This window comes from Kickxella alabastrina (assembly GCF_025024165.1).
Source record: "Kickxella alabastrina strain RSA 675 chromosome Unknown BX661scaffold_7, whole genome shotgun sequence".
NCBI lineage: Eukaryota > Fungi > Kickxellomycota > Kickxellomycetes > Kickxellales > Kickxellaceae > Kickxella > Kickxella alabastrina.
The window spans coordinates 122352-136259 of NW_026251478.1; the positions used below are offsets into that span (position 1 = coordinate 122352).

Below are 13908 nucleotides of genomic sequence, written 5' to 3' on the forward strand. Positions count from 1 at the left end.
TGGTACTGTGCTGCCACAACCGCTGCATTCAACCCAACAAAGACTGAGATCATCACATTCAACCACCCAGAGAATGAAATCCCAGAGGGGCTCCCTGCTCAGCCACACCCACCTGGCACCATGGTGCGGTACCTCGGTGTGTACCTTGGCGCTGGCCTGTCTGATGCTGATGTCACTGCACACAATGAGAAGCTCATCTCCAACACAATTGCCGCCGCCCAGCGTGCCGTCCTCCGCCACACAACCATTGAGGGCCGTGCATACGCATTGCAGACTTTCATATACCCACGGACCACATTTGCATTCCACTTCACGACCTTCACCTCAACACAAATCGAACGGCTCAACAAGGCCCTACGTGGCGCCCTATGGGGCCGCATTCATGGCTTTCTGCGGCCCACACTCCTGGCTCGGCCCCCCTGTGAAGGTGGTTTTGGCATCCCTATTATGTCAGCCATTCACCAGAGTGTCATGCTCAAACTTGCCTCCCGCCTACTAATGTACCTTGGCATACTCTCCGGAACCTCAGATACTCCTGCTGGTTGGTCCATACCAGACTGGCCTGAGCTGCTGCTACACTGCTGGCACATTGGGATCTGCAACCGCAGCCACAACCGCATCCCCATTGCACTCAAAGCCCTGCTTGAGCACTCAGCAACGTCGATATTGTATGATCCACTGACACAAAACAACAAATTCGGAAAACTCCCAGACAACACCTGGCCACCAGTATGGAAGCTTGTCCTCACCACGCTACATGATGGCCGCACAACCAATGTTGTCCTCTGCCCAACCACCTCACTCAGAGGATCCTGGCTGTCCACTCCACTGCTTGATGTCGGCGGCCAGCTGAGCATCACCATGACCAGCGCCTCACAATGGTCACTCCTCAGTGCAGCTATTGCCAAGCTCCCAGCCGCCAATGGCAAGCTCCCACTGCTAAATGGCCATGCTATCCCCAAGCTCCTTGAGATTCTCAATGAGCAGCCTGACAGGGAGTCCCAAGCTGCTTCCAACGCCCGCACCACCATCATTTCCATACTCACAGCATACCATACAAATACAGCAAGCCTCGACAACAGCCTCCCCCCAGCAGCCGCCTCATTCCATACTACCACAATTTTGTGTATGGCCCAGCACAGGGTGATGTTCCCCATCACCCATTTGAAAGCTGGAATGACATGCGTGCAACCCGCCGTTTCCTGGAATTCGACAAGGACACCCTCACCATCCCACCAGTCACCATCGCCGACCCAGCCTTCACCCTACCACACAATACCACAGCACAGCCCCCCTGGAATGCAATCCGGTCACTCAATGCCCCTCCCCAGGCACGCAGCACAGTCCACCGGCTGGCACTGGGACGCATGCCTGCCCGCAGGGATAACAACCCATATTGCCACTGCGGCATACTGGAGACAATCCCACACATGCTCAATGAGTGCCACGACTTTGCCATACTCCGCGACCAGTTCTTTCACCGGTGGACCACAGTGGCCCGCAACATCTACAGCTCTGTACGCCAAGAGATGCGCAACTCTGCTGAGAGGAAGTACACTGCTGCAAGGGCTGCTGCCATTGCTGCTGATAGCGCCTCCACTGACCCCAACATACCCAGCCTAGCTGCCACCCTCCAGCGCCCACCTCCTGCACACATGCCAATCCCACTACCCACCTCCCCCCCACAGATTGCCAACTGGGTTGTGCTCCCACTTGTCAAGTGGGCGACCTTTGCCAAGTCCGACTCCCAGACAGCCAAGGACTTTCACAAGTGCTTTGAACTAGCTACCTCCCTACTCATACACCTACACTGGGTTGCCCGCAATGACCATGCATACAGTGGTACCCAATGGTCTATCTCACGCTTCACCACTGTTTTTAACCGTGATCTGGATACCTTTGCCTATGTAACCCTACCAGCGAGCAGCACACTGCGCCGCTTCATCCACCTTGCCCACCTCGATGACGTCACCGCCCAGTCTAATACTGCACCTGCAGATCACCGACCCCCCAGCCCCTCGGACAATAGCCCACGGTCCCGCAGACCACCCTAACCCATGGTAGACACACCCTACTGTGCTCTGATCCCCCGGTTACCGATTCAAGGCTTTGTTTCTTTTGTACTATTACTTTCCGGTCAAACCTCCTTTCAGTGGGTCTGCCCAACATGTTTTAGATAGTGTCCCTCCACCCCAAGGTGTTTTGCAGCTACTTTTACATGAATAAAACACCAAGTTCAAGAGCTAGACCCCCTTTCAGGTCCGATTTAGCCTATTTCTGAGCTATTCGGTTACTTGTTGAAATATATTATAATTTATAGAATATATGCATTGCTGAGTTTTAATTAAACCTGGGATGAATGGTTGAAAATGCTGTTTTGTAGGGCACGCGAGGAGCCAGGCGCTCAAAAAACTCAACAGGTAATAAACTGTTGTTGCATTTTGTATGGATATATATAACTGTCTAGAGTTTTATTTAAAGGGAAGCAAAACATGACTAATGAAAACTGAAAATTGCAATTTCGTTAAAATCAACATTTACTTGTTTCGCAAAACAAAACAAAATTATTTTTACATGAAAATTATTTTTTCCTTGGATTTAATCTCGTTCATCTTGGAGTAAATCATAATGGATTTTAAGTGAGGATACTTTTTACTATTATCATTGACAAACTCTATCAGCTCCTTAATTACTGATTCATACATACCAAATTTACGCAGCGACTCCACTTGTACCATCAATTGCTTGATACATAGCATGATATTTTCTACAAGAATAGTTCTACCTCTTCCTATAAACATATTTTTAATCCTGTCTTCAAGGGTTTAACCACGTCGTTACTTTCATATACATTTTGTGTATCGCATGTGAGCTTGAACTATTTGAATCTGAGAATAATTGATTATAACAAAATTATACATCTGTTGCCTCTTCTTCCAGATCTTGAAGACCTTAGCATTTTCAGGTTTGGCCAACTAATCAAATTTAAATTTAAAATCTGCGCTTTGCTTGGTAAGTGAAGGGAAGTACAGTCAGTAATATTAATTTGGCCAAATAAATAGTTTGCAGCACAGTAAAACTCATTCCATTGACTCATCTGCCATATAATACCACATTATCAGGTTTCCAACCGACTTGATATTAGAGTTATCAAATGATTTCTCGGCAAAAAATGTGCCATCAATTTAAAATCTTTCAATATGCTTAGGATAGTTATCGGCAAATGGTATGTCAGCGTCTGGTGGCCTATCGGTAATGTTTAATTTTTGAGACTGGGGAAATGTACCTTGTATTTGTCTCCGCTGTTTAACTTGTATCTCCAACTGTCTGGTAAAACATCTGTTTTGCTGTAACCATTTCTTAAATAATACCGAATCTCCAACTCTTTTAAATTATTAAAGTAGACATCACCAGGATTCATTTTGTTTTGAAAGTACTTCCATGAAAAATGATGTGGCGTATCGGACAATATTAGTTGCTTAAGTTTTTGAGCATAGATTCTGGGCAATATCTGACTTGGATTTTTATCAAGCAAAATTATTAAGTGCGTCAAATTATCCGAGAGCTTTGGGGCACTTATAAATGTTGGGATGTTGGTTTTAATTTGACTGAGTTGCATTGAGAAACAGTCAATTAACATGTACAAAACCTTTACTTTCTCGTCCTTGTTGTATCCTCCAAGACTGACTGTTTTTAATCTGGGCATATTCTTTTTTATAAATGTCGCAATTGGCTCTGAAATAACAACAGCATCATCATTATTGTGAATACGAGATACATTGACAAAACCCAAGTAAAATGAAAGTGCTGTTATGTCGTTCCAGTACTGCGGGTTCTTGTTGTGCATACGAATCAACATATTACGTAGCGGGCTGTAAGCTGTAAGCTGCTATATTTGAACGTTCAAATTCCGCATATAGGCCAATGCTCTGGTATATTAAAAGTTTTAAATTGGAAAGTGTTGATTCGTTATCAAAGATTCCAGAGCGCAACGCCACAGTTGTTGAAAGGCTTTCCAGGTATGCATCTCTGTATACTAAACTCTTTCCAACGCTCCTCCAATTGCTACAAACCGCAAGCAATGGTAGTTTCAGCTTCCATGTTTTAATGTTGTTATTTTTGGACGTAAACGCGTAAACCAATATTCTTTCCGTGACAACGTGCGGCAGTGTGTTATAAAATGACATTGTGGTAAAATAATATGAAATAAAAATAAAATAATACAATAAAATATATAAAGGATAATTGTGGACTAGAAAAAGGTCTACATCGTCTAGTGGATGTTCACCTCATTTTCAGTAAAAGGTTAAAATATAAATATAAATCAAGATATAATGAACCATTTTCCACACATTTCTTTTGCTTTTGACTTTTGGCTTTGAAAATCCATAATAAAAAGTCAAGCCCAAAAGGCGATTTTTCTTGGCGAAAAAAGGAGACAAGGCAATCTTGGCTTGTGTGCACTAATCTACCAAAACAATACCAAGTACTAATTTTTCACTGTTTCCAGTTCTTTATTTGCCAAATAATAAACACGCTCTTTACAAACTATAAATACATTGCGGTGGTAAACCAAAAAATGATATGATAATTGAGCTGTCTAATTTCACAAAACAATCAATTTCTTATTTTTTACGTGAAAATAATTTCTTCGTTGGATTCAATCTTGTTCATCTGGGAATAAAACATGATTGGTTTTGTTGAGAACCCCTCAGCCCGGGCCGCCGGCCTGGGTTAAGGGGTTCTTAACAGTACAATGTCAAATGTTTTAATGTCCGAGTGCCTATCCTGGGCAACAAGCAAGCCGAGGTCGAGCCAGGAACAATGCGCAAATATGTCAGATTGTCCGAGAGAATTGGGAAACTAATGGTTGTAGGCATAAATCAGTTGACATGCTTGAGCTGCGCTGAGAACTGGTCCAGCAGCGCGTTATAAAACAACTTTATTATCTCATCTTGTCCACTCCTATCTAAATAAACTTTGGTCATTCCAGACATACTTTCCTTTGTAAACGCAACTATAGGCATCGGTAGTCTTGTTTGTTCAATAAATTGCTGGTTGGTTCCGACGTCGTCTACACTGCAGGCGCGCAGTACACGGTTTAATTGTATTATCATTATAAGCGTAGAAATTCCAGTCTAGTGCTGCGGGTTATTCTTGTACATGAGAACCAATATTTTGTACAGCATATTGAAATCAGAAAAGGAATTGATGTTGACTTATAGGTTTTTAGCATATTGCAACGCGCCGGTGGTGTCAATCAGATTGATGTTAAATTTTAGCATTTTAATTTCGGTGTTGCTGGCAGGTCCTTTGTTTTTAGAGATAATAGTAGCGCTGATTTTTTGGTCAGTCGACTTTCAAAGTAAACGTTTTTGTAAACCAAACGCATAACAACTGCTCTCCATCCACGACAAACACCAAGTAGTTGAAATTTGAGGTTCCACGTGTCTATAGACGGACTGCAAGAAATACAAAAGACGCAATAGTATATTATCCACGACAAGAAGTGGGAAATTGTTGTAAAGTGAGATACTTAAAATATAGAGCAGAAATAAACAAGGCACGCAAAAACAAAAAATTAGAAAATATATTAGTTTGATTTTCGTTCATTTCATGAGCAGAAAAAATAATATGTACGAAGCATTTGTATAAATAATATACACAATACACAATACATAACACATTAGAGCGCCAGGTTTTCTTTTTTAAATTTCTCTTTGGGTTTACTCCTATTGCAAATTAACGCTCAAATGACAAATAATGCATCTTGTTTAATCACTACCTTAGATCTTACATAGCGCGTGAGAGACACTGTTGTCTACATATTATTAGGTTTAATATTTATTTTGCATCATGGAAAATGTCATAATAAATATTCTACCATATATATAGTGCATATTGTTAATTAAATGCTGGATTCGACATGGCGCAGTCACGCGAGATGCCTTCAAGCCATAATGCATAATTTTTTAAAGAACGTCGAAAGTTTGGGACTGCTACTGCCGCCATGCCGTAGCATTTTCTTTTTTCTTTGTTTTTTCTTTACATTCTTTGATTTTATTCTTGTCAACTTTTTAATACATATTATATCACACCCGCACTCATTTCCCCCGACTGAATAACTCATGGACGGCGCTACAGATATACCGACCAGCGTCCGCGTGTTCAACAACCCGATTATATTGGAGGGTATTGTCAAATATCTTGAGCTGAAAGACCTCGAGCAGCTGAGCAGAACTTCCAGATACGCCTGGCGGCACGTCATTCCTAAAATGTGGGTGGAACCAGCCTTGAACACCATACCGGGATTCCGAAGCTTCAGCACGGTTGTGGGGAATCCGCTTGCTATAACAATAGGAAAGCATTTAACGTACGGCGATATTGTGCGGACAATAGATCTCTCGATGCTTGGCGGCAGGTGGGAGAAGGTCGGCAGCTTGCAGATGGTACCCATCTTCAAGCACTGCCCGAACATGCGCAAGCTCAACATGAATTTGTGCCAGCACATTTACAACGAGGCATTTGTCAAATTGTTCAAAGACAATCCAAACTTGTGCAGCTCGCTCAAATTCTTGGACATTAGTGAGACTATGCTGACTGATGAATCTTTGGAGCAAATTATCCATATGACTCCCAACCTTACCACTTTGGTCATCAACGAGACATCCGCATCCCATCGCACGATGGGGGCAATTGCACATACTCTGGGCGATCTCGAATGGTTGGAGATTGATTGTTGTCACGATATCAGGGCAGAGGAGCTTATAGATGTGGGGAAATCGTGCACGAAGCTGAGCCATTTGATTGCCACTGGTGATATGATTGACAGGGATGACGACGCGGTTGAACTAATCGATCGGATAAATGAGCATGGGGAGTGGGAGGATGATGGCTTCGGAGATGACGATGGTTACAGCGAGTACGATGATGATAATGGTTACGACGATTACGATGACTTTCACGGCCATGGCAACGACCTCGGTCACGAGGGATACGACTCTGATGGCGAGCCTGACTACGCGTACTGGGCCAATGCCATTAATGGCCAAAGCGGAATGTTCCGCTAATAGATGTTTTTATCACTGGTTCGGAGTAATAACAAACAGTATTGATCGTCATTTTCTGTGCACTGATCAATAAATCAAGGTTGATCTGGTTTTCTTTTTTTTTTTTTTCTTTCATTTTACCCCTTGCTCCAAAAAAAATTCAAGAAAGAATCCGCAGAAGAAAAAATACTGACCAGCAATTTTCATTTTGTGCTCTTGGGTGCGATTCGCTAATTTCAATTCCGCATTCGACGTTCAATTTTTCGACATTTTTATTTTTATTTCACGAATTATCCATTAACTTCCAAATAAACAAGGGTCGTTGCAAATTTTGACCCATGGACTTTTTTAAACTTCTCGGGGCCGGTGCCAAATTTGACAAGAGCCGCTTCAAGGAGGATATATCCGTTTTCAAGGTAAGGTTGCATAATTTTACTCTCGGGCGCAAAATACACTCGCTCAGACACTCGGAGTATTTGGTTTGAGAAACTCAAAGCTAAACCGTTTTTTGTATTTGTTCCCTTACCAAATGTTAGCCCTCAAGGCGCGCAGACCAGCAGACAATCGATGTCGTAGATATTGTTCCAAAGGAGCTCGACTTTTTCGGGGATCACAGCAGGCAGCAGTCAAAGAGGAGTGAGGCAGCCATTCCTGCGAGCCAGGTCAGCGGATCCGCCAGCCAGTTCATAAAGGAAGAGGATGATCACACGCCATTCAAAAACAACAACGAGGTCGCCACATACCTGAAGAGCCATCGGATCAAGGTGACTGGAAGCGACGTCCCGCACCCAGTCAAATCGTTTGAGATGCTGTGCAAGGAGCACGAATTCCAGCCGTTTGTTCTGCGCAACCTTATAAAGTTTGGTTTCAAGCAGCCGACGCCGATTCAGATGCAGGCAATCCCAATTGCCGTGCACCGCCGGGACCTCATTGCCAACGCGCCGACAGGATCAGGAAAGACACTCGCGTTTTTGCTGTCCATACTGCACCAGGTGCACACTGAGGAGAAGCAGGGCCTGCGGGCCGTTATTGTGTCGCCGACCAGGGAGCTCGCGACGCAGATCCATGAGCACTTGAGCAATCTCACCACAGGCCGTAAGATTAAGACGTGGCTGATGACAAAGCAGACAGCAGCAATGCAGGCGCAGGATCCGGCGCTGCGCCAAAAGTATGATATCTTGGTGACCACGCCGCTGCGTCTGGTGCACGCAATCCAGAACAACGAAATTGATCTGAGTCGGGTGCGCAACTTGGTGCTTGACGAGGCCGACAGCCTGATGGAGAAGGGCTTTGTGGAGCAGGTCGACGAGATCCTGGCCGCGTGCACATCAACCAATCTGCAGATCTCGCTGTACAGCGCGACTATGCCCGCCAGTGTGGAAGAGATGGCCAAAACGATTATGAAGGATCCGATTCGCATCATTGTTGGTTCAAAGGGCGCCGCTACAGAAACCATCGATCAGAATCTGGTGTTTGTCGGATCTGAAGAAGGCAAGCTGGTCGAGATCCGCAATATGGTCGCGCAGGGGTTCAAGCCCCCCTGCCTTATATTTGTCCAGTCCATTGACCGTGCCAAGGAGCTGTTTCACGAGCTGGTCTTTGACGGAATCAACGTTGATGTCATCCACTCGGAGCGCACGCAGACACAGCGGAACCGCATTGTGCAAAAGTTCCGCACAGGCGAGCTTTGGGTGCTCATCTGTACCGAACTGATGGCCCGTGGTATCGATTTCAAGGGTGTCAATCTTGTCATCAACTACGATTTTCCGCAGACCACCCAGTCGTACATTCACCGTATTGGTCGTACAGGTCGCGCTGGCCGCTCCGGAAAGGCAATTACCTACTTCACAAAGCAGGACGCACCGTATCTCAAAACTATCGTCAACGTGATGCGCCAGTCCGGATGCGAGGTCCCCGAGTGGATGCTGCAGCTGAAGAACCCGAAGCACAATGACAGGAAGATCCTGAAGAAGAAGCCCCTTGAGCGGGATGCCATCAGCACGGTGCCAAAGTATGACCAGAAGCGCCAGAAGCACAAGCAGCAGATTATTGAGCAGTCAAAGGCCAAGAAGCAGCGAGTACAGCCCAACGGCGAGTCTAGCACCAAGAACAAGAGCCATGACTCGAACGTGTCTGAAGACTCGGAGTAAATCTAAAAACAAACACATACAATAAATCAAAGCAAACCAAACTGTTTCTATAATTTTAAACAGACAAAAAATTGGAGATAATCATATAAATAGGCAATATAGACGATTGTCCATGACCTGTGATTTCTTTGGAAGAATGCCTTTTCATATTTAATATATATATATTTTATTGTTTTCCAACATATATTATTAAAAAACAAATCTAGATATATAATTTTGTAATTTTAATTAGTCAAATTTTGTACGCACATTTAACATGTTTATGAATTATATAAACCACAAACGCCCCATGCCACGCGCCACTGTGTCACCATGCCAGTGCGGCTACCATAGTTTGGAACCAGGGTGGTACCAAAAGCGCTGATGACAGAATTTGGCGTCGCAATAAATACCATCCGAATGTTTCTTGTATGAGTGGAATCATGAGTGCTATTTTCACATTATATACGCACAAATATTTGACTCACAATGCTGTGCCGCGTTCAAAGTTGTCGCGAATCTCCTTTGTGTGCTTGTCGTAGGCACGGTTCATCTTTCGATTAAACCTGGCATTGCGGTCGTTGATATACGACACGTCCTCGCCCTCCTTTTCGATCGACGGCTTGTGCAGCTTCGCGCGCTTGTTCTGCTGGTCCTCGACGGTCTTTGCAAGCATTTCGACTTTCCGGCGCTCCGGCTTATGCTGCTCGCCCAAAATCACAGCGCTCGCGCTAGCCTCCACTGTGACTCTCTGGTACAGAGCCAAGTCGGGCTTTAGCTTGGCCACATCCCTCTCGTACTTGCGCTGGTTGACCTGGGAGTAGTCTGTGAATCCGCGCTCAACATTGTCCCGCCCCTTGCCCTTCTTCTTCTCGTATTTTTCGACCTGCTCAATAGTGTAGTCCAAGAACCGAGTCCGCTCATAGTCATTGCCGGTGTATTCGTCGCGCTTCTGGAGAATCTCGGCCTCCTTGCGCTTCCTGTCTTGCCGTCTCTGATCGCCGGGGTTCTCGCGCAGCCGCTGGTGCTCCTTGTATACCTCGCGCTTATTATCCTGCGCCGACTGTGCAAGGCGCTCACGCAGCATCCGAAGCCGGTCGACTTGTGGTTTGAGGTCTTCCGGTATGTCGGTTCGCTCGGTTATATCGACTTCACTCTCGTCAGAGTCTTCAGAGTCGCTATCATCTGATGACTCGCTGGAGCTGCCGTCCGATGCGTCCGAACCTTCGGCCACCTTTTCAGTAGTGTGCTGCGCAATTTCATCTCTCTCCTCGTCGTTAGAGCTTTGCGACTTGGCAGACATGTTATAAATTAATGATTAAAGTGTGTGAATTTTTGAAAGTAAGTTTATATGAGCTATGGGTCCAGTCAAAAAAAGTGGGTCAATTAAATATTTGGGGGCCAGAAAAAACCAACATTACTTGTGGGGCGCACGTGCTCAAAATAAGCAATGTTTCGGGGCATGATTTATGCCATGCACATTTATAGACATCAGGGGGTGACATGTATCACTTGGCTAGACATCAGGCGTCAATGTTAAGGAAAACAAACATTATTCTTTATTTATTTGTTGCTGAGTATATAATCCACGAAATCATTGCCTCGGATCGATTGCAAGCAACCTTTTCTGCCAACATTTATTTTTATTATATTACGCCCTGAATAAGCTATACAACTTCAGCATAATGCTTGTCAAAAACGTTTCCGCGCACATTATCTGGGCAATGGAGCTATCTCTTAATTCAAAACCCACATACGATCTGTGCATAGCAGAACCAGGGACCAACATACACATTGAGCTGAATAAAAGGGATGGGCACGCGCACTTTGTACTGATACTCACTAACTGCGGTGTGTGCATCTGCGAAGCTACAGGCAAACCCGACATTTTGTATGTGGATAAAGACAACAAAGTTGTTCAGATGTTTACAGATTCGGACCAATGTTGGATACTATTGAAAGTACACCACCCGACCGCAAACATCAGTAGCAATAAGTATCGTAGCCTGAGGCTGAGCGCCATAAAGATTGCCAACATGGCAAAACTAAAAGGCATATCGCTGTGGGTAAACTAACTTTTTGGAGGTTGTCCTTTAACAATATACATTAAAATCGGTTTTGGAGTTATTTACGCTTAGCCCATTTCATGACTCCACAGTAATAGACTATGAAGAAATAATAAAAATGAAATGGCAGCAAAAAAGTACTGGTTACATCTGGGCTTACATGCGACATCAATATACTTGTGAATGTTTTTAACTTGTATAAATATAGTTTTATTCACCATATATGCTAACAAAAAACGTGACTAAACGGCAGCTTTTTCGGGGGCTATTACCCACTCCACTTCGCTTTCTCCATTCTCCACAACATTATTCTCATCCTTGTTGGCAGCTTCCCCCTCTGTCGCCCTCTTTGCTGCTGCATCCTTTATGGCCTTCAAGCATTCAGCTAGATCCTCGTCAAACATATTGAAAAAGCTTTGCAATTTAGACGAGGCTTCTGCAACCCTATTCACAACCGTGTGCAAGTTCGGTGAGCCCTTTGGGCTAATGATATCATACAGCTTCATGTTGATGGATGCCCATATGATCATTAAGCGCTTAATGGAAACCGTCACCGCCAAATCGACAAAGGTGGTTTTGGTACCAAAATAATGCCCACACCAACCATTTTTCCAAAAAAAATTGGTGAGTTTGAACAAATTTATTGGCAAATAGCTCAAATTCGCGCTCAATAGTCTCGCGATTGTCATCGGCACAGTTCTTGACCCTGACACCCTTCTCCAAAAGAACGCGGATATCTTGACGGGGTTGTAATTGGCGGGAAATCTGCACAGGGTCGGGGGTTTCGGCTAAATCTCTACAATTAACCAAATACGACTCAATGCTAAGTGTTCTATTGATGTCAATTTGGGATCTGTCCGTCTTGTAAACGGTCAAATTTTTCGCCTCGTCAAGACATTAAAGCCGTTTCTCTTTCAATTGCTCAAATACCTCCCACCAAAATGAATTATTTCCATGTAATAAAATAGCCCTTATGGTCTCATAAGTGTAAATATCTTTAGGATAGCGTAGTTTAAAGCGCTGGCGACTAGCGGACATGATGGAAGTTTAGAAAAAAATTATTATGATAGTAGATATATTCAATTTGTAAGTATGATTTTGTGTTAAAGGATTCCAATTTTGAGCTGCTAGGCTTGGCAAATTTATAGGAATTTATTATTTATCTTTTTGGGTCCTTTAATCTGTCACAGTTGAGGCACATAATGGTCGCGTAAAAAAATATGTTGCCTTGCTGAGATTAATGGGCTGTGTGCGTGGCAATCAGAGCAACAATGAGAATATTATATTATAGGTTATTTATACATCAAGGAGAACATATAAAAGGAGTGGTTGTCATGCAACCAGTAATTGTTCTCCTTGGAAGACATAAATATACTTCATGCCAATATTTTTTTTGGTCTGGACACATATTGTTACGCAGTAAGTTTGACCATCGGTGTCACTGGTCCCTATTAAACTTTGATTGACATCAAAGGACATGTGTATGGTACATCTTTGTATGTCAGTATCCACAACTAGCAATGAAACGGCGTTCACTTGTCTTGAAATGATATACGTACCAATTCGACAGACCAGTATTTAAAATCTGGTGTTTATTTTCTTAATATTACAACAATGGTCATTTGTGAGCGTTTATAAAATTAAAACAATTAATTCACCAAAAAACTGGGGATTTAAGAAATGAGGGATTATAAGGACGTAGAAAAAGAAATAGAAATCAATACGTAGTATTGGTTCTAAAGAATTAGAAACAATTAAAATAATTTAATTGTACAAAAAATTAAAAACATTATTTAAAATGAAGTTAATATAAAATTGCAAAAAAGCTATTATTTATCTTCAACCGAGTTACAATCAGCATCTTCCTTTTTATTTTTCTCGAGCTTTTCGACCTTCTCAACCTCCTCAACCTCCTTGACCTTCTCGACCAATTTTTCCATATCAACTTCCAATGCATCGTCGAGAGTCTTCGCGTATTCTTTTATCTTGGGCAGCGCTGCAACCGCACGTACAACCTTGTGCAGCTCAGGTGCTTCCTCAGGTCCAATGAGCTTATACAGCTCCTCGCTGATGGGCGCCAATATAATCATCAAGCGCTTGATAGTGATCATAAGAGCCACGTCAACGTAAGTAGGGCTAGTGTCAAAGTAAAATCCTCGCAATCCATTGCGCCAGAGCACCAGACTATGTGCCTCGATGAACTGTTTGGCAAATTGTTTAAATTCAAATTCAGTCGTCTCGCGGTGCTCTTCGTTGCAGTATTTAACGCTGCACCCCATTTTAAAAAGGCTGTCGATCTCGTGGCGAAGTTGTGCTTGTTGGCCGATTATAACCGGGTTGTGCTTCTCGGAAAGATTGTACAGGGCTGCCAGGTACGACTCGATACCGAATATTCCGTTGATGATAACCTGGGAGTTATCCGTTTTGAAAATAGTCAAGGTTGTCTCATCATCAAAAGTAACGCAGTATTCGTCTTCTGCAGAAGAAAATGGCTCGTCCCAGCACGCATATCCGCCGTAATGCAATATGGCCCTGCTTGTTTCGTGTGCAAAACCGTTTTCAGGATATCTCAGCTTGTAGCACTGGCAGAGAACAGACATGTCAAATAATTTAGTAAGAATATAATGGAAAATTGTATAATGAAAAATAAAAAAGGGATAAGTC

The 13908-nt window shown here is 43.6% G+C and overlaps 5 protein-coding genes across 5 annotated transcripts; 2 read left to right on the plus strand and 3 right to left on the minus strand.

Annotated features, from left to right (window-relative positions):
- Positions 1–6056: 6056 nt before the first annotated feature.
- Positions 6057–7160, plus strand: BX661DRAFT_180142 (uncharacterized protein). Its single transcript, XM_051535390.1, has one exon. It carries the CDS (start codon positions 6129–6131, stop codon positions 7068–7070), a length of 942 nt encoding a protein of 313 aa, XP_051392657.1. The 5' UTR covers positions 6057–6128; the 3' UTR covers positions 7071–7160.
- A 99-nt stretch (positions 7161–7259) lies between these two features.
- BX661DRAFT_223631 (P-loop containing nucleoside triphosphate hydrolase protein) lies at positions 7260–9328 on the plus strand. The gene is made up of 2 exons (XM_051538883.1): positions 7260–7465; positions 7586–9328. Exons 1-2 carry the CDS (start codon positions 7388–7390, stop codon positions 9197–9199), a joined length of 1692 nt encoding a protein of 563 aa, XP_051392658.1. The 5' UTR covers positions 7260–7387; the 3' UTR covers positions 9200–9328.
- A 115-nt stretch (positions 9329–9443) lies between these two features.
- On the minus strand, positions 9444–10524 carry BX661DRAFT_180145 (SYF2 splicing factor-domain-containing protein). The gene has a single exon (XM_051535391.1). It carries the CDS (start codon positions 10479–10481, stop codon positions 9663–9665), a length of 819 nt encoding a protein of 272 aa, XP_051392659.1. The 5' UTR covers positions 10482–10524; the 3' UTR covers positions 9444–9662.
- Positions 10525–11486: 962 nt separating this feature from the next.
- Positions 11487–12200, minus strand: BX661DRAFT_170028 (uncharacterized protein; the record flags this gene model as incomplete). The annotated part of the gene is made up of 3 exons (XM_051533581.1): positions 11487–11688; positions 11828–12040; positions 12175–12200. The coding sequence occupies 3 exons, from the start codon at positions 12198–12200 to the stop codon at positions 11487–11489; spliced, it is 441 nt and encodes a 146-aa protein (XP_051392660.1).
- Positions 12201–13073: 873 nt separating this feature from the next.
- BX661DRAFT_197390 (uncharacterized protein) lies at positions 13074–13844 on the minus strand (the record flags this gene model as incomplete). Its single annotated transcript, XM_051538123.1, has 1 exon — positions 13074–13844. One exon carries the CDS (start codon positions 13842–13844, stop codon positions 13074–13076), a length of 771 nt encoding a protein of 256 aa, XP_051392661.1.
- Positions 13845–13908: the final 64 nt, after the last annotated feature.